This window comes from Humulus lupulus, chromosome 8 (genome assembly GCF_963169125.1).
Source record: "Humulus lupulus chromosome 8, drHumLupu1.1, whole genome shotgun sequence".
Lineage (NCBI taxonomy): Eukaryota > Viridiplantae > Streptophyta > Magnoliopsida > Rosales > Cannabaceae > Humulus > Humulus lupulus.
Window position 1 is genome coordinate 76,685,415 of NC_084800.1, and position 25,397 is coordinate 76,710,811.

At 33.9% G+C, this 25,397-nt stretch overlaps 2 protein-coding genes across 2 annotated transcripts; both read right to left on the minus strand.

Annotated features, from left to right (window-relative positions):
- Nucleotides 1-12,422: 12,422 nt before the first annotated feature.
- LOC133793898 (probable CoA ligase CCL5) lies at nucleotides 12,423-14,667 on the minus strand. Its single transcript, XM_062231139.1, has 4 exons — nucleotides 13,135-14,667; nucleotides 12,893-12,960; nucleotides 12,682-12,787; nucleotides 12,423-12,581 (listed from the first exon to the last, which is right to left on the minus strand). The coding sequence occupies exons 1-4, from the start codon at nucleotides 14,581-14,583 to the stop codon at nucleotides 12,447-12,449; spliced, it is 1,758 nt and encodes a 585-aa protein (XP_062087123.1). The 5' UTR covers nucleotides 14,584-14,667; the 3' UTR covers nucleotides 12,423-12,446.
- Nucleotides 14,668-17,334: 2,667 nt separating this feature from the next.
- On the minus strand, nucleotides 17,335-18,634 carry LOC133795653 (AT-hook motif nuclear-localized protein 23-like). Its single transcript, XM_062233106.1, has 2 exons — nucleotides 18,492-18,634; nucleotides 17,335-17,977 (listed from the first exon to the last, which is right to left on the minus strand). The coding sequence occupies exons 1-2, from the start codon at nucleotides 18,632-18,634 to the stop codon at nucleotides 17,335-17,337; spliced, it is 786 nt and encodes a 261-aa protein (XP_062089090.1).
- Between the last annotated feature and the right edge of the window lie 6,763 nt (nucleotides 18,635-25,397).

Sequence of the window (25,397 nt, forward strand, 5' to 3'; positions counted from 1 at the left end):
AAACTATAGCAAAATTTCTACTCACTTTCTTCTTAGAATTTTGTGAGAATCATGAGCATAATGGCATAATCTTCCTAGGAAGGTTAGGGATGATTCCATATGCTAGTGATGTTATTTTGCTACTTTGAGTTACTATGTTTTTAATGTAATGTATTTGAGTTATTTATGTTATTTCATCCTCATTTTCTATCTTGTTATCTTTATTTACTTTTGCTAATAGTACAAAGGATTAGTCATGCTCTTTCTATGTGCTCCTAATTAGTAAAAGTAATATTGATACAAAATTTTATGTCTAATCTTCTATTGCATTATTGCCCTTGGGTATTTTGTTATTTTTAGATTTTTCATACACTACAAGAAAAAGTGTTTTTAGAGGCGGAAATATTACCGGCGGACTTTGTCCGCTGGTAATGTACAAGTTATTAGCGGCGAAGTGCTGGGTCTGCCACTAATAATGGGGAAATTAAATTAATTTTTTTTATTAGCGGCGGACTTACCCATTATTAGCGGCGGGTTGTCCATCGCTAATACAATGCTCGGGAAACGAAGGAGAGGACGTTTCAAATTTGGAAGAGGCGGGTTATTTCCCTTATTACTGGCGGACTATCCGCCGATAATGTTATTGGCGGCGGACCTTTATCCGCCGATAATAACACTTATACCGGCGGATTATACTGGCCCTGCCGCTAATAGTGTATTACCGGCCGGAGCTTTTTAATAGCGGCGGATCCCCGTCGGTAATAATGCTATATAGGTGAGATTGGATCGTCCGTCCCTCCCATTTCTCCTCTTCTCTCTAAAAAAAATTGTCCTCTCAGTCCGAGCACCACCATCGTCCGCCCCTCCGTCCGAGCACCACCACCACGCCACGCTGGAGTTTCGGACCCCACGCGTTCACCACGGTGGTCTGGTTCGTGCTCAGTCTTCTCTCATCATCTAAGTTTTTTTTACATTTTCTATTCTCAAATTATCAAACTAACTACTGATATTGGTTTCCTATGGAACTTTTCAGGTATATCTCAATATTTTGGAGTGTCTTGTTCCTTTGTTTGAAGTGGCTATTGGACTTTACTGATATTGTTTTGGTTAGCTTTTTTTACTACAATTTTTACTTAATAAGTTAAAGTATATTATTATGCTATGCTTTAAGATTGGTGTGTTGGATGTTGGATTTTTGTGTGCTCTGGGATTTTTGTGGATACTAATATTATGTTATGTTGTATGTTTAACTTGTTTGAATGCTCAATATAGAAATTGAATCTTCTAGATATTTTCTTGTTTTAATCTTTCTGACTTGTATATTATGATTTTTAATTAGTATAAAATTATTTGAATATAGAAATTGAATTTTTTTTAATACAAAATTTTACAATTAATAATGATTAATTGAAAATTACTATATATCTTATAATAATTAATTAAATAATAAAAATTTGATTCAACATTATTTAATTAAATAATTTAATTAATTTTTTATTAAATAACATTATCTAATTGAATAATTTAATTTAATTTAATAAAAGTGTTAAAAATTAATAATGATTAATTAAATAAATAATAAATTATTTTAAGAAATTATTTTAATTTGTTTATTAAATATTATTATCTAATATTAACTAGTATTAAATTATTTGAATATAGAAATTGAAAATTTTATTTAATAAAAGTTTTTACAATTAATAATGATTAATTAAAAGTTACTACATATCTTATAAGAATTTATTTTTTAATTAATTAAATAATAAAAGTTTGATTCAACATTATTTAATTAAATAATTTAATTTAATTTTTTATTAAATAACATTATCTAATTGAATAATTTAATTTAATTTAATAAAAGTGTTAAAAATTAATAATGATTAATTAAATAAATAATAAATTATTTTAAGAAATTATTTTAATTTGTTTATTAAATATTATTATCTAATATTAACTAGTATTAAATTATTTGAATATAGAAATTGAAAATTTTATTTAATAAAAGTTTTTACAATTAATAATGATTAATTAAAAATTACTACATATCTTATAATAATTTATTTTTTAATTTTTTTATTTAATTAAATAATAAAAGTTTGATTCAACATTATTTATCTAAATAATTTAATTAAATTTTTTATTAAATAACATTATCTAATTGAATAATTTAATTTAATTTAATAAATGTGTTAAAAATTAATAATGATTAATTAAATAAATAATAAATTATTTTAAGAAATTATTTTAATTTGTTTATTAAATATTATTATCTAATATTAACTAGTATTAAATTATTTGAATATAGAAATTGAAAATTTTATTTAATAAAAGTTTTTACAATTAATAATGATTAATTAAAAATTACTACATATCGTATAATAATTTTTTTTTTGTCCCGGTATGCTTGTGATTGATGGTTGTTGACTACAACCATCAATTACAGGGATATCGGCACAGAAATGATAAGTTTAAAATATTAATAATAAAATAATGAATGAATTTTTTTTAATTTTAATAACATTATCTAATAAAACATCATAAAATAACATAAGATATTAATATATTGCATAAGATTTCAAAAATGATAACAATTTTTTTTTGTTATCCATTCCTATCCTCATTACTAAAACTCAGAGACTCTTTTAACACTTTAGATGTCGATTGACAAGACTTGGACAACATTGAGAAATCGTGCTTGCCAAGAATATTGGAATGGTCTACAATCTTTTTTGACGATGGCCTCAGAGCATAAGGATTCTGATGGAAGAATTAGGTGTCCGCGTGTCAAATGCATAAATAATAGGCTTGAAATTTTTACCTGTTGTCGAAGCACATGTATTCGATAGGGGATTTTATCAAGGTTATGAGAGGTGGATTTATTATGGGGAAGCGGAACTAGATGTTGTTGATGAGGTAGTTGATGATGATGAAGTTGACGAGATGATTCCCATAGTAGAGGACTTCCTCTTGCCGACAACTGAGCAAGTAGACAATAATTACGGCGCAAGTTAGTATTACGACGAGTTATTTGAGGAGATTGAAGCTGAGTTGTGTCCTGGATGTGATTGGATTTCTTCCCTTAACTTCTTAGCTAAGCTATTACATTTGAAAGTTAGAGGGGAGATTCCTAACAACATATTCGATGAATTATTGAAGTTGTTAAAGCTTTCATTTCCGAAGAAAAATAAAATTCCATCAACGTACTACGAGGCTAAAAAGAGATTGAAGAAATTAGGGTTGGGATACGAGTCGATTCATGTGTGCCAATATGATTGTTGTTTATTTTACAAAGAGCATGCAAACAAAGAGGAATGTCAAGTTTGCAGAACTAGTCAATGGGTTACTTTTGAAAAAACTAAAGGAAAAAAGGTGTCGCATAAGGTGATGCGTTACTTTCCATTGACACCCCGGTTGAAAAGACTATACAGCTCAAGGCTTACAGCGAAGGACATGCTATGGCACCACACTGGGAAATCGAAAGATGATGGAGTGATGCGACACCCGGTGGATGGGACGACATGGAAGAACTTTGACGTCAATCATCCTGTTTTTGCAAGTGATCCTAAGAATGTTCGTTTAGGCTTAGCTGCTGATGGATTTAATCCATTTGGCAACATGAACCTAGCATACAGCATGTGGCCTGTGGTGTTGGCGAACTATAATCGTCCACCTTGGTTATGTATGAAAGACAATAATTTGATGCTGACCATCCTTATTCCTGGTCCAAAATCACCGGGTAAGGACAAAGATGTATTTCTAAGACCATTGGTGGATGAGTTGAAGGAGTTGTGGGCTAACGGAGTTGTTACGAGAGATAGTACGGCCAACATTATGTTCAAGCTGCGCGCAGCCCTTTTATGGACAGTCAATGATTTTCCAGCTCGAAGTAGTTTGTCTGGATGGAGTGGTCAGGGATACAAAGCTTGTCCCACATGTAATGAAGACACATCTTCCATTCGAGTGATCGGTAAGACATCTTATGCTGGTCACAGAAGATTCTTGCCCAGTACACATCGAATGAGAAGGGACACTGAGTTTGACGGCCAAATTGAGAGAAGACGTTCTTCAAAACGATTTACTTGTGAGGAAATATTAGAACAAGTGAACAACCTTCCACCTCAAGTTCCTGGAAAACACTTGCAGTTTGGAGGTGTGAAACATAGAACTGTTGCGGGAACTGAAGATTTTAACTATTATGGCACGCTTCAAGAAGTACTGGTGTTATCTTTCACTGGTGCATATTCAGTTGCATTGTTTAGGTGCAAATGGTTTAACACTGATCCAAGCAAGAAGAAAACAATCACTGGAAATAATATCACCAGTATAAACGTCAGTAGCGAATGGTACAAAGATGAGCCTTATATACTTTCTAGCCAAGCTAAGCAAGTATTCTATCTCGATGATCTACTTAGAGGCCGACACTGGAAAATTGTTGAGGATGTCAATCATCGTCAAATTTGGGACATCGAGGACGATGAAGCTGATGCAGATGTTGATGTTGTACATGACAAAAGCTCATCAAATTTTGTGTTGACCATGGATCTCGGTCAGTTGGTTATGGAATCTCATGAACCTGCAACATATATTGGCACTATACAAAATTCACCTGTTGATCAATTGGATGATAATTTCATAAATAACGACTTAGGAAAAGAAGAAGTCGATGAAGAAGATGAATTGCTAGTTGATATTTGTGAAGATGATGTTAATCATGTGTCTTCGATTGATGTTAATTTAATTAATGATGAAAGTGATAGTGATTATTCTACATAGTTTTTATATTTTTGTAATAAAGACAATTGTTTAAAATATAATATATGGGACTTGTAATCATTTTGTTCATTTCCATTGGTGATATTTGATACTAACTAATAATTTAATACTAACTAATAATTTTTGTTCCTAAGTACAATGTCAGCGGATATAGACATCTCTCACGGCGGAGATGGTGGAAGTCTAGACCCGCCAGATCCTAGTAGAGTACCCTCTTCCTGCGAGTCAGGTTAATAATAATTTTCAAATTTTGCTCATAGCTTGAAAGTCAAGCTCAACGAATGTTTAATATATATTAATATTTCAAATTTTGGTTATTGTTGAAAATGTGGATATCTGAAGTGCCGGGAAGAAAGGGTCGTGGCCTGGCTAATAACATACCACTTGAAATTCGAAGGTGGAATGCCGAGAAACCACTAGATCTTCAGCTTGATCCTAGGACGGACAAAGTGGTTGGCTTGGAGGACCAAGCTTTTGTCCGCGAGATAGGCCTCCAAGTCACCTTGTTGTTGCTAGGACATTACTTGGATTTTGCTGATGTACCTCAACAATTTAAGGAACAAGTCGTACAAAAGATGAAGGTAAAAATTTAGAACAAGTCTTGTGGTATACATTTTTTATTAAAATCATTTACAAACTAAACTAACGTGTTATTTTTGAATGTAGCATTTTTATAATGTTGATGGTCATCCAGAACCCGAGAGAGTTATGAAAACTATCTACACAGAGATGCGCAAAAGATATTCTAAGACAAAGAACATTAGACATACTCACTTCAAAAAATATTACTCTAAGCTGGAAGATTTGGAGAGTGTTCTCATTGCCCTACCTGACCATTGCACCAAGGAGAGTTGGAAAGATATTGTTCAGTTGTTTTTGAGCCCAAAATTTATTGCGCAATCCAACCAAAACAAGAAAAACAGAAAAAGAAATGAAATATACATCGACGCAAGGCACAAAATCGATGGCAGCTAAGCGTCACTAATTTGTAAGTCAAAATATTAATTTAATTTAACAAAATTTTACATTCTAACTTCCTACCTCTACATTTGTATAGGGGAACCCCGATGAACATGTATTGATACTTGGAAAGATACACTACTACAAAATCACCTTTTTAGGACACTCACATAAATGCGAGTCCTAAAAAAGTCTCCTGGACCTTTTAGGACTTGCATTGCGAGTCCTTAAAGAATTTGTTTTAGGACTCGTGTGTGTCCTAAATATTTGAGATTTTTTTAAAAAAAAATACCTCCTAGACTTTTTAGGACTCGCATTGCGAGTCCTAAAAACTTATGTGTATCCTAAAAGTTTAAATTTAAAAAAAAAAAATCAAATTCCCTCCAATTTTCCTTAAAAACTGTTTTTAGGACTCACAATGAGTGTCCTAAAAACATATGTAGATCCTAAAAAACCTTAATAGAAAATTTAAGTGTAATATTAGTGGTGACTTTTAAGGACTCACTTTGGGTGTCCTAAAAACTTTTAAGTAAAAAATAATAAATAAATTAATAAATTAATGCTTTATTTTAATAACTAAATTAAAAAAACAAAATTTTATTTTATTTTCTAAAAAAAGAAAAAAATTGAATTTTATTTATTTGGGGTTATACCCAAATATTGTATTTAAAAAAAAAATCCCTAAAAGCTTCAGCCCCCAGCCGACCCTCTCTTCTCCCCTGCCCTGCCGACCCTCTCTTCTCCCTCAGCCTTTCCATGAGTCTCCCTCAGTTTCAGACTCGCACCTGGCCGCACATGGACGCCGTCGACGAGATCCGTGGCTCGCTCAAGCAGATGCGGAGAGGCTCGCTGCAACGGTGGCTCGCGGCTCACGATGAGGCGGTGGGTTCCAGCTGTGGGTTCAGGTATATATATTGCGAGTCACTCTCTCTCTCCCTTTCTGGTTTGGCTCTCAATCTCTCATCCTCTCTCAGCTGTGGACTAAGGCGCGATGAAAAAGGGACAAGCAGGGGCTAAGGTCGACAATGAAGGGATATCGACAGAGCTCTAATGGCGAGGGCTTGAACGGCGCAGGCGAGGGTCGACTATGTCTTCATTGAAGAGGTCGAACAGGTAAGTTTTTTCCTCAGCCTTTTTTTTTTAAATATCTGGGTTCAAAACTGAGATTTGAATTGTGGGATTAATCATTTTCCTTAGTTTGTTCTTATGTGAGATCTAATGGCTAGAAACTGATCATCATCTTCAAAATTGAGGTATTGTAGCACTACTTATTACCTCAAGATGCCTAATTTCTCTTCTATGAACTTCATTGATTTTATGTGTTAGATTGATTTTTTTGAATCGACAAGTTCTGGTTTGGGAGCACGAGGTGTCTATATTTGATTTAAAGTATATATTGTTTGAATGATTAGATGCATGATCCATCTCTTATTGTTTAATTTTTGATTATTGTATATAGATTATTGGTAGTACTCCACAGGTTTATTTATTCGGAATGTTGAAGAGGATTTTCCAAATTGGTTGGCTTTGAGACTAATTCTCAATACTTGGTTCTATATAAGAATTGAGTGACCAGAAAAGAAAAAATGAGTGTCCTTTTAGGAGTAATGTATAAAGATGATATATGAGTATTTCGTGATAAATACATGAGTATTTATTGTCATCTTTCTTTTAGTCTTGCTTTTGGTGGTGTTGGGGATGATTGCAATAGAGATACCAATCTTTATATACAATATATAATAAAAGAAAATGACTCAACTATTAGTTATATCTAACAGCTAAAATTTTATCTCTTCTCTAGAGATTTTCACAATATTTTTCTTGTTCCCTTCTTCTACTTGTTGCTCTGTTAATCTCTTACATCTTGCTCCGGTCTTTCCTTGTCTTCATGTTATTCATATATGATTTCTCTTTAAATTGTTTAAGGTCTTCATCCAATTTGCATTGTTGAAAGGTAATTGCTCAAATTTATTTGATGCATTCGTTTTGGGTAGCTTATTGTGCTTTTCAAAATAATAATTTTGCTGGGTTTTCTTTTTTCAAATGAGGGATCTTTTGTCTTTTGGATCATTGTTGCTGAGTTGAATGTCAGCTCTTCTATTCTCTTATTTAGGTTTAGGATTTTATTTGCTAATCTTTGAATCTGAAATATTAGTTTAATTATTTATTAGTTATAGAATTCATATTACGAGTAGAAATGCTGAAAATGTATATTTTTGTTGTAATTTCTTTTATATTTTTAGTCCAAATTGTAATGTTTCTGAAGAATATTTCAAACCCTCATAATTAGTTTTAAATTTTTTTAATATTTTACAAATTTGAATGATAACTGTATTACTTTAGTGGAGTTTAAATATCTTAGATATTTATCCATAGTGAAGTAGGTTATGGGAATTCTGTGTGCTACGGTGATAACAGAAGATTGAGAACTTGCATGTCTTAGTGAAGTAGGTTCTGAGAATTTTGTGTGTTGCGGTGATATATGGATGAAAACCTGTGTGTTGTTTGATTTGTTTGACATGTTGGTGTTGATTGTGACAGATGGCTAGGCTAGTAAATTAGGGGATATGCTGTATGATTTTCTATAGATTTTTTTGTACTTTGTTTTGTGTGGAAATATGAAAAAGATGACTGCCACAATGATAAATTTGTGATTCGAATATTTAACATTTGACAGTCTAATTAATAATTAAGTTGATTATAGAATTTTAAATACATACTTAGATCTATACATAATTTTTGTATGTGTTTTGAATTTATTACCACTAATATAATTCTAATTAAAGTTTTGTTTCTTTGTTTTTTTCAGTTCACCTCTGACAAACCATATACTACTCAAGAAATTGACGAAGTTCGAGAAGAATGGACAATGTCATTTTTACAATTCGTTAGAGCAAAATGAATGATGTTATAGCTAACTAATTACAATACATGTTTAGAAATTTTAAATTTATTTCGTAAAATTTTTTTGCCATATTTTTAGTATTTTCTTTTCAAATTTCTTTTGATACATATTCGACACTCAAATGGATATATATTTTTAAATCAAAATTAAAATTGTAGTTGTATTTTTTTTTTAAAAATTACTTTTAAGGGCATGCAAAGCGAATCCTAAAAAATTACTTAAAGGCACTCAACCCAATTTTTTAGGACTCGCAAAAGTTACTTAAAGGCACTCAACCAGATTTTTTAGGACTCGCAAAGCGAGTTCTAAAAACTTAATTAAAGGCACTCAACTAGATTTTTTAGGACTCGATCCTAAAAACTTAATTAAAGGCACTCAACCAGATTTTTTAGGACTCGCGTTGCGAGTTTTAAAAACAATTTTTTAGGACTCCCTTTGCGAGTTCTAAAAACCTTAGTTTTTAAGGCTCTCAAATAGAGGACTCGCGCCCCGCGAGTCCTTGGTTTTTTAGGACTAGCATTGCGAGTCCTAAAAAATTTTTTAGGACTCGCAATGCTAGTCCTAAAAAACCATTTTTGTAGTAGTGATAGCCATTTGAGAAAATCGACAAAATTTTTTGTCAACGATGCAACTCGAGAAACTTTTGTAAGTTTAAACTTTTGTGTTATTATTTTCATTAAACTATGTTACTGTTGTGTTTCTAACACTTTTTATGAACAGGAAAAAATGACGGAAGAGCTTGAGAGGGCACGACTTCAAAGCCAGTCTCAAGAACCAACGGAGGGATCTGAAACTGGATCTGCTGCTGATTCCTCGTCGATCGATCAGTACAAGATTATGAGTAAAGTACTTGGGGAGAGGTCTGACTTTCAAAGAGGAGTAGGTTACAGCAAAGACAAAGGGAAAAAATCAGCTTCCAGCTCCACAAGTCAAAGTCAGTCACATGCCCAACCTGCTCATACACCTCAGGAAGACATGGCTACTATGGCGGAAATGATGATGTCAATGCGTGAAGAGATCCGGATGTTGAAATCTCAACAAGGTCCATCTGGTAATCCTCAGCATACCAGTACAGAAACTGAGTCGCGGTTTGAAAGCCTTCTGCAACGATATTTACCATCACAACCTGAAGGTGGTATATCTTCTCAAAGTCCACCTCCTTGGTCAATGCCACAATAACAACAACATTTTTATCCACCTCAACAGAATTATCCAAACATGTATGGACGCTCCTCCCAGTCCCCTCCTTTTTATTACCACGACGTCCCTACAGGATCTCAGACGTCACATCCTAGGAGTCGTGACTTCGGGGATTCATCACAGCAGCAGCATCCACAACAGATGTATGGTCAATTTGTGAGTTCGTCGCAGCAGCAGAGGTATGGTCAGTTTGAGAGTTTAATGCATTAGTCTCCCTCGACGCGACTACATACTCGACAATTTGGATCATCTTCGCAGCAACACTCTCCACAAGTACCACAGTTTGCTTCACCACCATTGTCGCGCCCTAATACTGGTGATCAAGATATTGACCTTAATGAATATTTTACACCTGGTTGGCCTGATCAAAACAATAATAATTAGATTACGTTTTTTAATTATATTAAGACAATTGAAATTTTATTATGTTTATTTTATAATTAGTTCATATGTAATTAAAATGAGACAATTGATATTTTTATTATGTTAATTTTATGATTAATTATAATGCTATTTTTGTTTGATGAATATTAATTGTGTTATTAATTTTAATTTATGTTAAATATTATTATTTTTAATTAAGTATTATATGTATATTTATTATGAAATAAAATAAAATCAATTATTATATTTTAATATTAGTATTTTATTACCGGCGGATTAATAGAGGCAAAACCCGCTGGTATTAAATGAGTCAAACGAAGTTGACAGTGTTATTTTATACCGGCGGACTCCCGCCTCTATTAATCCGCCAGTATTAATCTAATACCGGCAGGTGTGTCAGTCGATCGGTAATTCTGGTAATTACCGACCGATTATTACCGGCAGACTGCCGCTGGTAATATACATTACCGACGAATACACCAATTATTATCGGCGGAATCCTCCGCCGGTAATACTACATTTTTTTTGTAGTGATAAGATTAACATTTTGTTTTTAAAGTAAATAACTTTATAACTCAAATGGACTTTTGTTAGGAAAGAATAAAGACTTTAATGTTAGATTTTCCAAGTAAATGTTGGGATGTGAACTATTTACTTGTGCATTTTTGTAAATCAAGTAACCAAGTAACTAAACAAGCAAATGGATTCTCAAACTCTTGATTTCCCTTACTTTTGTTTCACTTACCTCATTTTATCATTTCATCAAAAAGACACTACCAAAATCTTAAATATTTTTTCATTTCCATTGTTTTATTTATTTCATGTTACTAATTTTTTGTGTTATTTTCTACTAATCTTTTGATTTTATGTTACTTCCTTGTTGATCAACCACCCGATCTATACTACAACCACCGCTTAGTGATTGTCACGATTTGAGCGTTAAACAATAATATATTAAATAATAATGTGTGAGACCATAGTTGACAACTTTTGGGGTGACTTAGCATTGGAGCGTTTTTATGAAAAAAGTTACCAAAAGTGATATGGATGAAGGAGAAAATAAAAAATTATATTTTGGGATGATTTTGACATATTAAGCAACTAATGGGGTAGCCACTATTGGAGTTGCTGTAATAAGCTAGCTAGTACAATTCATATCTCCAATGTCTTATGAATTGAGAATTACTAAGGGAATCAATGGTGCCCAACACCATAAGAATGTGACATATTGTTATTGGTGCAATTCAATATCGAGTCTAACAACACTCTTATGAATTATATGTATTTATAATTTATATATATTATTTGTAATTAATTAGATAAAGTAAATCAATAGCTGTTTTGTTATATATATATATATATATATAGTAATTTACATAACTTTGTAGTTAAACGACCTAGCATTTGTATATATCGCGAGTAACTAGCATATGCAACTTTTAAAATAAGGAAAGCATTGCTATATCTTTGAATATATATATATTTTGTAGAATTATCCTGTAGGGGCTTCACTTTAAGCCCTATCGGTACGGCTCTCAGTGTTCTCAACCCGTGAACAGTTTTCGGCGCAATTTTTTTTATGACCATGTATATTGTAGTTATTTAGAGTATCCTACAAATTTTCAGAAAATTCTGAATAATTTACAGTACCGAAAACTAGGTTCAAACATGTTGCACGCGTGACTAATTTTTTTTATGTGCGTGGAAAACAACATGTTTGAACTTAGTTTTCGGTACCATAAACTATTCAGAATTTTCTGAAAATTTGCAGGATTCTCTAAATAGCTACAATATACACGGTCATAAAAAAAATCACACCGAAAACTGTTCACGGATCGAGAAACACTGAAAACCCTACCGGTAGGGTTTAAAGTGAAACCTGTTGAAGAATTGCCCTATATTTTTTATATATATAGACGTTAGTGTATGCAATTAATCATCAATACTCATCGCGAAAATGATTAATTAGCTAACTAATAATATTATAAGTTCAACTACTGCGTACTTTTTTAAATATAAGAGTTTATCCAGGTGGTATTTTAGAGTACGTATTGCGTGTAGTATATATTTACATCTTAATTCGGCTATATATCCAAAATTCATACAAATGTACATAGTTAGGGTATATACAGTTATATATATTCGGGTACGTACGTATGGGAAAATAATGAATTCAATTTTGAGGGCAGAAACGGAGACAGTAGTATGAATATATATCTTTTGTATGAAGACTAAAGTAGTTAAGTTACAATTTAGAGTTAATAATTTGGTGCTTATTATTAGCTTGTAACACAAGTTCCTTCCTTAGAATTTTGCCTGCTGCTGATCTTGGAATGGCATTGATAAACCCTACTTTTCTTATTTTCTTGTAAGGGGCCACCTGTATATGTACATGATACATCGTCATAAATGTCCACCTTCAACACTATCATTTAATAATTAATATGATTAAGAATTAATCAACATTATTAGGTACGTACCTGGAGAGCTACATATTGAATCACTTGTGCTTCTGTCAGCTCATCAGCTCCGCCTGCTCTCACCACATACGCCATTGGTATTTGTCCTGCTTCTTCATCTTCCACCCTATATATATATATGCATGAAACCACCCCCAATCATATATATAAATATATATACATGCATATATATAATATAAAGAGAGGGAGATTAAATATTATGAACACTCACGGTACAACAGCTGTGTCCAGAACATTAGGATGGGCCAAAAGTATTGCTTCTAATTCTGCCGGAGCAACCTGCACCGTATATAATTTATAGAAACGTTAACCATATGCACCTATATAACGTGTATATAAGTATCATTTTAAATAGCCACACTTAATAAACATTATGAATCAAAATATTTTTTCCAATATCAATTAACCTAATTAATATATGTATGGATGAGATGAGACTTGAGAGGTACGTACCTGATAGCCATTGTGCTTAATAAGCTCTTTAATCCGATCAACCACGTAAAGAAACCCATCCTCATCAAAGTAACAAAGATCTCCGGTTCTCAACCAACCGTCTCCACTAACCGTTTCAACCGTCGCTTCCCTCTTCCCCAAGTACTCCTTCATTACCGTTGGACTCTTCAACCACAACTCTCCCACCTTGTACGGACCCAAATTATTACCGCTATCTACATCCACTATCCTCCCAAAAAACCCCGGGATCAGTCCCCCACACGATCCCGGCCTCCGCTTCGCCTCTTTCGCCGAAACGAACAGAGTCGCCGCCCCGGAACTCTCCGTTAACCCGTACCCCGGCCGCAGCTCCACCCACGGAAACCTTTCTCGGAACGCTCCGATCAACTCTTTACCCAGCGGCGCCGCCCCCGAGCTCACCCTCCTCAACGAAGACAGGTCTCCGACTCCGCCAGCGGAAAATCTCCCGGCGTGCTTCACGAGTCCGAGGATCACCGGTGGCACGGCCGGGATGTTTCTGACTTTGTGTGTTTGAATGGCTTCCAGCATTGATTTGAGTTCGTATCGCTCCATGAGGACGGTGGTGGTTCCGCAGCAGAAGAGTCCGAGTGCGAAGAAGGCCAAGCCGTAGATGTGGAACATGGGGATGAAGCACAAAAAGACGTCTTTTTTAGCCTTCGTGACGTCAACGGTCCACCTGAGCAGCGCCATGATGGAGATGAGGTTGGAATGAGTGAGCACCACGCCTTTGCTGGTTCCGGTGGTCCCCGACGAGTAGAGGATGGCGGCCGTGTCGGACTGACTCGGCCTAATCAATCCCGTTGTGTCTGACTGAGTCAACTCAACCGGGTCGCAACTTGAGATCAACTCTTCGATGGATAGTTCATCGCCCTCCGATGGCCGAGAGGTTTGGATTGTTGGGACCCCGGTTGAGAGCAGCTTGTGTAAACACTCAGGGGCTGCAATAGCGAGTGTGGCACCCGAGTCGCTCACTTGCTTGACGATTTCTGACTCGGTGTTGAGTGGATTCGCCGTGGTCAGAACGGCACCGATGGAAAGCACCGCCAGGCAAATAGTTGGGTAGAGTAACGAATTGGGCGAAAGGACGAAAATGACATCGCCTTTTCTGATTCCCAGCGCGTGGTACAAGCCCGACGCTAGGGAGAGAACCGACCTGTGGAGTTCCGCGTAGGTGACTCGCTGATTCGTGGCCGAATCGATGAGTGCAACTCGTGACTCGGCCTGGTGATGGGGTGGGAATCGTGATAGCACAAATGTGGCAGTGTCAAGGTTAGGCGTGGTGGGAATTCTGTGATGCTTCCCTAGTTGGTGGACCGAATGGTAAATTCCAGTACTTTCGTCGAAGCTCGACCTCGGCAGATCATCACCGGAATACTCTCTGGCGGCTGCGGCGGCGGCGGCGGCTGTCCATGTTTCATCCGCTGACATGTTGAGGTGATGCTTTTGAGCTAGGTAATTAGTAAAATGATATGATTAGAATTTGTGTTGGACTGCACCATTATTAAATATGAAGTATAAATAGAGAGAGTATGATTATATTTTGATTTATTTTGTGTGGCATACTGATTAGCATTGTTAAGTACGTCAATTATGCAATTTGGATCATTAATGTAGCCGGCTAGACCAGCATATGGTATGACCTTTTCTAGGAATCCTTTACAATTGATACCTAATATGCTTGGAGAAAGACATAATATATTATTTAAGCTTAATTTAAAAATTATTATTAGGTTAGGATGTGACATGAATATCCTCTTGTACATAACACTATATAAAATTAAGAGATATTTGCCATCAAATTTATTACTCTTGTAGCACTTAATTACTTACATAATTTTTTTTTGTCCGTAATAGTACATTTCGTTCATATTTTGTTGCAGTTGTTTATTTTTTTTTTGCTAAATCTACTACGTGATGTCGAATTTGCTTATAAGATGGATACTTTTACTACAAATATTTCATAACTTGGTACTTTTGTCTATATATCTATTAAGTTAGGTACTTTCACCACAAATATTAATTTAATTTTGTACTTTCACCACCATGTTATAAAGAGACTTAACGGTTGGAAATATACTTTTGCTGACAAAAAAATAACTTAAGTACTTTAGTGTTAGAAATGTAATAATTTGGATATTTTTACCGCAAATAACCCTAAAATTAATAATGATTTGCTAAGATGGACATTGCTGCCGTCCAAATACACATAAACAGTAAAACTTATATAACCTCCGTTACTTTATACTTCTATGTGGTCATAATTTTTCTTAGTTGTAAAGTTTTGAAGTTATATTATATAAAAAAAAAATTAACTGATTATCTCAAAAAAAAAAAAAAATTAACTGATAATAACTATTTAAAAGTTATAAAAATATATTTAATTTTAGAAAAATAATATATTTATCTAAAATTATTATTTTAGATATTGATTTAATATTTAATATTTAAATTTATGTAAAGACACCTGATAACTCATTCTATCGTTCAAGTCATCAAATTATTTTTGTTTATAACTCTAATAAACCATAATATCTTAGAGTAATAAAAAAGAATTAGTTTCGTCTCAATACCACCAATGTACAAAGATTTTATTGTATTAATAATATCAACACCTTCCATCTTAATTATCGTTTTATCAATAATATTGTTTCTTACTTTTTATTTATAACAATAACTATATTTTTTATCAGTTTTTTTTTTTAAATCATGTTCCCAAGGTTTCGTTTATAATAATAACTAACTTTTACAGTTTACACCGATTTTGATCTTCCCAAGCTTTCACTTTATTTTCTTCAATAGTACACTCATGCAGAAAACAACACACTGATATCTTCCCAATGCTTATGCCATGAATGAACTCCATCGGTCTCTTTCCATCATTCAATACCAATAATATTAAATGCCATAAATTGAGACGTATAGGTAATCTACAAACATAGAAGACAATGCATGCACTGTCATTATGGTCGCCAGTCCAAGTTTTGGTTACCCAGATAGACAAAATTTATGGCTCCTCCTTTTGGATCCTTCCATTGATGGATGCTTGGTCAGTGGCGACCAGTCCATTTCTACTTTTCTATGTATCTAATCTACTCTTTCCGAAAGAAGACATAGAAACCACGAACGTCGGAGTATTTTTGGGCGGGACCTATTACCGTCCGGCGATATTCCCATTCCATTCTATCTTTTTAAACTGGGTCTTGCAGGACTTGGTATAAATTTTATATATGAAATTAATTTTAATAAAACAGGCATAATTTGTTAGTTCTCCAAGTTCGAGCCAAAATTGTTAATTATTTTATACATGATATTATCATATTAGACAAAATATCACGTCATCAATTCGTTAGCCACTTAAGATAAAATCTAACCGAAATGTTCATATTTCATTAACATGTATAATTTTGCAAGAATTTTTAAAATCCTGAATGATTTGGGGACACAATTATATAAATGTCATAGTTCTGAAGCAAAAAATACTATTTATTTATTTTTTATTAAAAAAAACCGTGGTTGTCATTCCCCTTGTTGGAGTTGTTATAAAAAGTCTATTTAATTTGGTTATGCATTATTTAATTATGAATTTTTTTTAATATACAATTATGAATGAGCCAAAGATACAAAGACAGAGAATGACAACCAAGGTTGGATGGTGGTGGTGATGGTGAGGTAAATTTGTTGACCAAAATATGTACTTGTGGAAAATTTATCAAATCATTGGAATTTTATGCATTCATGTATTAATTGCAACCCTTAAATTGGATGTACTAATGTTGCTGGTAACATGATTACCGTGTGTCTACATAATGTGGCTGGTTCGCCCAAGAAATTTCAAATTTTTTTATTTCAACAAATTTTAAATAATGTATCCATTAATATATATATATATAGGAAAATTCTTTAGTCCCTCACGGGGCTTAGTCCAACAAGTGGGACCCAAAACTTTTTGTCAAGTGTCAAGCTATGAACAATTTTGATATTTTTCTTTTTTAAACTTTATACCTGTTGAATCGGTTATGTAAACCGGATGTGAAAAATTGTGCTGGTTTGACTCTGAAAAGTAAGGGGTATAACTGTAAATATCAGTCTAAAAAAATGATGAGTTGGGGGTTGTATAGTCATTTTAGTATAAAGTTGAAACTTATTTACAATATTACCTACGTAAAAATTTATCTGCAGCTATGTAGTTAAAATGATATATTGCATAACATGAAATGAGTAAAATGTAACAAAAAATGAGTCATATGCCACGTTCGTGAAAGAGGAAGCTATCACAATGGTCGGATCGGCTGCAATTAGGGCTCCAACAACATTCCCACCGACCACCTGACCTTGTCCACCGGCCAAGAATACCGTGAGGTTGGTGGCGCCTGGTGGCGCAGGCGAGGGCAAGAACGATCCCGAAAGGAAAATTATCTCGAACCATCCGTGGAGGGTCACCACGACTCTGGCTACGGTGAGCTGCCAAAACGTGATGTTGGTGACGATGCCGCTTCCGCTGAGGACACAAATCCCACGCTGCCGCTTCCGGGCATAGGTGGCGACAAAGTCAAAGACGTTGCAGCCACTTCCGACCTCCAAGATGTGGGCCCAGAGAGTGTTTGCGCTCTCTCGTGTGATGATCATCGACGACTTTGGCTTGTTCATTGAGCCAGGTGGTCGGCCTCTAGGGCAGCGTGAGGCCATATCACCAGAGCTTTGATGATGACTCGAGATGAGATCAAAGCCCCCACCTGAGTGGGGTTCAAAGTTGTTGTTGTCGTCGTCATCGTCGTCGTCATCGACGTTGAAGTGACCGTTGCGGTTGACATGAAATGGAAAACTAATACAAGGATATCAATTTTGAAAACACAATTCGAAAAAGGGAAAAAAATGTAAAAGCATGTATCTTAACCATCATTTTCTAAACAAATGGCTTCATGATAAACATTTGTAATGCGTTTGTTATTATATATATATATGTAGAGAGAGAGAGAGACTTACAAGCTATAGGCTTGAGGATCCTTTACGTCTGAGTCTATGTCAACAATGCCTGGTTCTTTTAAAGTAGTTGTTTTCTCCAAAACCTCATCTTCTTTTGCACATTACAAGAAAAACTGTTGAGGAACAGTCTATTGATAGTTTTAAAAGGTTAAACCACTCCAAGGTAGATGGTTGAAACCAGATTTAGACATATTTCACAAGCCATCACATGCATTATGTATATAGAAACAGAACAATGACCTTTTCTTTGGGAGCATCGAAGGCCATCACATTTTGTGAGAGCTTGCATGAGAAACGTCTTATTTTGAACACCGTATTGTCCGAAGTTTGGTACTTGCTCATCTTTTTCTAACTATACTGGCTTAGTGAAATCTTCTGATTCTGCCACCTTTATTTTGGATAGTTCCTCAGCTAACTCTCTTTTTGCATCCTCCTGAACGGGTAGCATGTCTCTGGAGTCATTTGAGGCCACCTTTACATTTTTCAGATCTCTCATCTTGTAGTCTGTCAAGGGGTATATGTGTAAGTGAAACACGTAGCCGATTGCTAAGGGGTATGAAGGGGTATATACGTATTTTAACACATTGTCAATATTGCGCCTCAATCTTACCGTCCATCAACAATCGGACGGCTTAGATTTGATGAATGACTAAAACCTTCAAATCCAACTGAGGGATTGTAGAAATGCCCATATATATATATATATATACATTAATCTAAACCCACATAAAAGACGAAGAATATACGAGTTGATCCTATCAAGAGTTCTTGCAATATTTTAATATTAAATAATGAATATCAAATCTTAGCAATCTCCTGTTAGAATATTTTATATGGACTAACATAATTAAGTGTTGCTCACACAGTGTCAGTATTAGCATGTAATGATAACTATATAATCGGTAATGCATGATATTACCATCGGGCCATAATGGGATGGACATAACGTACTAACATGCTCGGGGCCCATGGACACGCTCTAAAACGTCTTTGGTCAGCCCATTGGGCCAAGACAACTAATTCTCTCACATTGGGCATGTAAGCCCAATTGGCCCATAGTTCCTTATATAAAGGGTTGTGCTCTTGATTGATGATTAAGGTGGAAGGAATGAGTGTGGCTATGGTGTAGAGAGAATGATAGAGTAGTGTTCATTACTCCCAAGCTCTTCTTTTCTCTATATGTGTAGATCAAAGAAGTGTAATCAACATGATTATTAGAGATCAAGGCGATAATTGGAGATACGTATATTATTATATTAATGCCCTAAATAAAATGTTTGATCATGGAAATTCATGAGCATGATTTGATATTGATTATTGTTTATTTAGTGCTCATTGTGTATTATTTATAACAATTGGTATCAGAGCCAGGTTATTTGATTTTAGGGCTTATTAGAATAATTTTTTTTTTCAAATCTGATTTACATAAAAAATCGAAATTATATATTATTGGTAGATAAAATCAGATTGGAGGATGAGTATTGAGTTTATCAATATTTTAGATTGTATTTTCCGTTTCGTTTACGTTGAAAACACCCAAAACTCTAAGCTTTTTCAAAGCTTGTTAATGGCCGAAAATAGCTATTAGATCTACGGGTTTCGGATGTTTATAAGTTTGAATGGGTACTGGAAATAGAATGAGCATGAAAAATGGAAGAAAAAAAAACCCCTCAAACGACATCAAAATCGGAGCTTTGGTGGCTAAAATCCAACGGGGTCAGAATTTGGGTTCGAAACGGGTCGAACAGACCCGCTGGAGGTTGAAGACAACCTCAAAACGACGTGTCGTCGTTTTTATGATTTAGTGTCGTTTTTTGGTTTTTTGTCATTTTCCGAAGTGCTGTCGTTTTTTATGATTTATGTCGTTTTCTGACAAACTACATGTAGTTTTCTGAAAAACTACATGTCGTTTTTGGGCATTTTTCAGCAAAAAAAAACTTTTTTGGGCGCGTGGAGGCGCGTGAAGATTCCATTTTGGACCAAATTTTCACAATTTTGCTCCTTTAAATTTTTCTCATTTGATTGTGTGATTATATTTTGGGTTTGGTCAATTTAAATTGTTAATTGACGCATAATCACATAATTAATTTGAATTAATTTTTTTTTCTCTCACAATTTTATTTTTTATTTATTTCATTGGATGAAGACATAATTATATTCATGCCATAAAAATTATTTGATAGATGATTGACATTTTTGACAATATAATTATGTTAGTGAATAATTAATTGAGTGCTTATGTACTCACCTATCGTGAGTATAAGCATGTCAATTTTGTTATTCATAAAATTGTGAGAATTGTGATAAATTTATCGTTAATTAATTTAATCTCATACAAGGCCATTTTTTATTTGTTTATTATTTCATAATCTCATATATATGCCTTTCGTGATTTTGATAATTTTTTGTGAATTTCATTGTTGTTATTATTATGAATTCCTTCGGGGCATATACTATGGAAAATGTGTAATAAGATATTGGTCATGGTTTGTGCATTTACTATAAAAATTATTGTCAATATTTAATTAATATTTTTGGTAATAAAATTTGCTAGAAATACAAAAATGCGCAATCAGCCTTATTAGATAATTATGAGATTAAATTTTTTCATTGAATGTGTTGTGTTTACCTGTCGTAAGTTTTCACATGTCAATTGTCGAAAATTGTGATTCATGTTAAATACTTTTCTCCCGTATCAATCACAATTAAAATCTAAGATCCATACATGCAATTTAGTCATCCTGTCGATGATTTTACTGTAAAGTAGGATGCTTAGATGGTGAAGGAAACACATTAGATGTCATGAACCACACAATCTTTTCTACCCTATCGATAGTGGATTAGCTGAATTTGGTTATGATATTTAAAGTAGTTGTCCTTACCTGCGTAAGAGTCATATGTTTTGTTTGAACGACTCTAACATGACATGATCGTTTCCGTTGATAGATCATTGAGAAAGCTAAGAAAACGAGCAGATTGCATAATCCTTGTTTTCACATAGTGGCACTACTCTAAGATATTTTTTTTTAGTATTAAGCAATCCTAAAACCTCTACCGCTTAGTTATCGGATGGGACTATAATATGTCTTGTCATATCGATCTCTCATTAGAAAATTGGACTAGGCCTCGAAATTGATAAATCTTGAAATTATTTGAATTCAAAAATGCCAAGTTACTGCATGCTCAGTGGGAGTATTGCGATGGGTGTCAGTTGTTTTTAGTAAGGTATATATGTGTCGATCGATCCCTATTGACAAATTTTATGAAGGTGGAATCACTTAGGAATTTTTCTTGGGCATCTAAAGTGATATTCCTACGTTTGCTACACAATGATGAGTTCAGGAGACTAGTACGTTGGTTTTGTGCCTTGAAATAGTTTCGGTGGAACTAATGAATCAATTATTACAATAATTTTATGCTTAAGGATCAAGATAAGGCATAGATCATAAGTTGACAAGTTTTGGATCAATATTAGAATGGATGTATGATTGTCATTGTCTATTCCGAAGAGATGATTGTGTTAATTGTGAATGTCTGTAAATATAGTGAATTCAAGATAATGGGTTAATGCATATGTACTTGATATCATATCGTTGTTGCTAGTAAAGTTGAGGATAGCTAAGCTATATTTAGGCAACAATTTTGGATTGATTTAAGTCTGAACAAAGTTTTCAGTATAGTGACTTTGATAACTTAGTTACAATTTTGGATGAGAAATGGAAAGAATAGAGGATATAAGTTTTTTGACTTATTCAATCTCAGTACACATATTCATCGCTAATGACTATCATAATTATTGATAATAGTTTTACAACCCAATTGTCCACAATGATTAATCTATAATGCATACCAATTTTGAGAGATATCGAGTATTTATCACTCTTTTGTTAAGATCTCTCATGCATTATTATCTTGAGCACAGTCTTCTCAAAGTTTTGACTCATCAAAGTTTGAAAGCTTTTATGTTTTAGAAAGCTTTATAGTGGAAAACACCTAAGGGATTAAACCATGCATGCATAATGATATGCAGTCACTTTTTTATGTGTATTGTTTCTCGAAGTGGCAAGGACACAACAATAATGGTAGATAGTCTTAATTGTTGTACTCCATGCATCTTGGTTTGATGGTTGTTATTATATTTGAATGTCTCTCAGGCCAAATTATGTGTAGTATACATATCCTATCGATATGATATCATACATAATTTATTTGATTGCCTATTGCATGCTGGAGATTAATATGGTGTTTGTTGATTATATTGGTCCAATTGGGAGAGATATTTGAATCTTGTATGGACTAATATAATCACAAACATAATTCCATATTCACAACCATGTTAGTTGTTTTTCGAAAGAGACAATGTGAGATAAGTCTTTCGCAGCAACACTCAAGATACTAAGACTTAATGGATCATATCGTTTTATTCTGAATAGCCTCATGAATGTTGTGATTGAATAAGAATTTACATCTAAGGCTATTTCAGAAGTTCTAAGATTATGAGGCAATATAGGACATTGCATTTGACAATCTTGGATTTTAATCCTAGGAGAGAAGATGAACATTTAAGTGTTTTATTGAGAATATCAAGTTTAATATGTATGGCTCTTCTAGCTATTATTTTTTATAAGGATATAAAGTTATCTATGTTGGAGTTTTAAGCTGGCATTAGACAATGGTTAAAATTTTATTTAAGGAATTGGATTTATCCCTCATTTTGTTGCTTCCGCTGTTATTATTGATGACCTACAATTGGCCAGATTATTGTAAGAAACTCCATATGCGGACAAATAAAGATAAAGGATCGAGACAGTTTGATAAACCTGTGATTCCATACACGAGATAAGTTTAATTACATATACCTCTAAATTTCTAATCGATAGTCATTGGTAGTTCTTAATCCTTATTTGGAGAATTGATATGGTTATTTCATGATTTCCAAGCTATGATCAAGCGTGAAAGTTTAGGCTTAATCCCATAATAATTGAGAGATTTTCTTGATGGTGGTTCATTTTAAGAATAAGTTGTTTGATGGTTAAAGTAAGGTGAATTAAAGCCTAAAGCTAGTCTCCACTATAACAATGAATTTGTTCATTACTATTATTGAGTTGTAAAGTGGTGACTATTTGGAAATCAATATATAAGGATGCAAGAACTAAATTCTTGTTTAAAGGACACCCGAGTTCAATGCATTAAATACATTTTGAGGCAGGACATCAAGATAGTGATTACTGTAATTCTCAAAATAGTCAATTCGAAACATTATCGTTAGTCAACACTATATGAGAGATCAGTGGGAGCAATGATATGTTTATATTGTCACTTGATATAGTACATTGCTCATATCTTATGATTTTGATCTATTTTGGAGACAAATTAAGCCGTTATTTGATAATATCTGTCAGATGAAGAATTCTTGATAAACCTTGTATGGTCTAAAAATTTAGATTCTTCGTGATGAGATCAACGGTAGACTGAATTATCTCATAGTTTGCATTGACTAACTATTGTAGTGATTAATGTTTCGATTTCATTGAGAATCTTTAAATAGTCTAAACTGTGATGTGTTATGAACGACCTAAAGTCCATGATATTAGTAATGACGAGAGATCAAGTTTGAGATTATCTCACATATATGCTTATTGAAGGCAGCCTAGGGCTTACTCAAGTATACACATTCCTATCGTGATATCTGTTATAGGCATGCTGGATTGGTACTTGAGTTGTCATCCTTATGGTACCAAGGATGTGTTAGCAATCGAAAAACCAACATTGTGACATATAGTAGTTGGTTTTAGTGATATTGATTGGAAAGGCTGCATGGATGATAAAATCCACTTATAAGAATTCATGATTCTAGGAGGAGCTATTTTGTAATTAAATGTCATATGAACACCTACAACTTCCTCTCTCATACAAAGTGAGTATAATGGTAAGGGAAGTTATATGTGATTAGGTGTTGCATGGACATTGACAGCATCCTCGTATGTGAAGGTAGAGTGTGTGGCGTGTTACGAGGACATTGATTGTACATTACAATTGCGATATTTCGTTTCAGTGTTAAGAGTAGTTGACTCTATTGTGAACTTACTGAACTTATGTGATAAATTCGCAATGATATCTATCTCTCGAAACTTGGGGAGTAATATTGCTCCATTAATGATGATGACGTTCCATATGTAGTGAGAAAGTTATGGAGTCCTCTATTAGTATCATAACATGCACTTACAAACAACATGCTAATGACTACACTGACACGAGTTACCTGAACGTATGTACTAAGAAGTCATTTCTTGTTTGGATTGTTGGGAGCCAAAGATGTATTTGATCAGTGGGAGTCATTGTTTTTCATGTATGATCGACATGTTAAGGATTGCTATTGGTTGTTGAATATATGTATATTCTGGATAACTCTTTGATGTTGTGTGTACACACTTGTTGATGCAAGCCAGTGGCTTAGTCTCAGTGCTATGTTCGAGTGAATCCAGATCAGTAGTTATCATCATGTTTTATGAATCTCAGATGTCTCATTATGTATTATATTTGTGTCCTGTCGATACAATATGGTGCATAATTAGTTTATAGACATTATTGTTTCTTGAGATTTCTGTGTATTGATACTGTTGCTTAGTGAGCACATATTGGTGTAATTATGTAGTCCAAGTAGGAGAATGTTAGAATATTTTATTTGGACTAACATAATTAAGTGTTGCTCACACAGTGTTGGTATTAGCATGTAATGATAACTATATAATCGGTAATGCATGATATTACCATCGGGCCATAATGGGATGGACATAACGTACTAACATGCTCGAGGCCCATGGACACACTCTAAAACGTCTTTGGTCAGCCCATTGGGCCAAGACAACTAATTCTCTCACATTGGGCATGTAAGCCCAATTGGCCCATAATTCCTTATATAAAGGGTTGTGCTCTTGATTGATGATTAAGGTGGAAGGAATGAGTGTGGCTATGGTGTAGAGATAATGATAGAGTAGTGTTCATTACTCCCAAGCTCTCCTTTTCTCTATATGTGTAGATCAAAGAAGTGTAATCAACATGATTATTAGAGATCAAGGCGATAATTGGAGGTACGTATATTATTATATTAATGCCCTAAATAAAATGTTTGATCATGGAAATTCATGAGCATGATTTGATATTGATTATTGTTTATTTAGTGCTCATTGTGTATTATTTATAACATCTCCAGGTATTGAGATCACGATCTACCAAGATTTTTTCTAAAGATATGTGTG

Bases quoted from the DNA above. Each gene is read 5' to 3' on its own strand.
- LOC133793898 (XM_062231139.1), bottom strand. From the start codon at position 14,583: ATGTCAGCGGATGAAACATGGACAGCCGCCGCCGCCGCCGCAGCCGCC. The intron at 12,961-13,134 runs GTACGTACCTCT...TATACGGTGCAG, and splicing joins TTAAGCACAATGGCTATCAG to GTTGCTCCGGCAGAATTAGA. The intron at 12,788-12,892 runs GTGAGTGTTCAT...ATATATATATAG, and splicing joins CTGGACACAGCTGTTGTACC to GGTGGAAGATGAAGAAGCAG.
- LOC133795653 (XM_062233106.1), bottom strand. From the start codon at position 18,634: ATGAGAGATCTGAAAAATGTAAAGGTGGCCTCAAATGACTCCAGAGAC. The intron at 17,978-18,491 runs GTTAGAAAAAGA...TCCTTGTATTAG, and splicing joins GATTTCACTAAGCCAGTATA to TTTTCCATTTCATGTCAACC.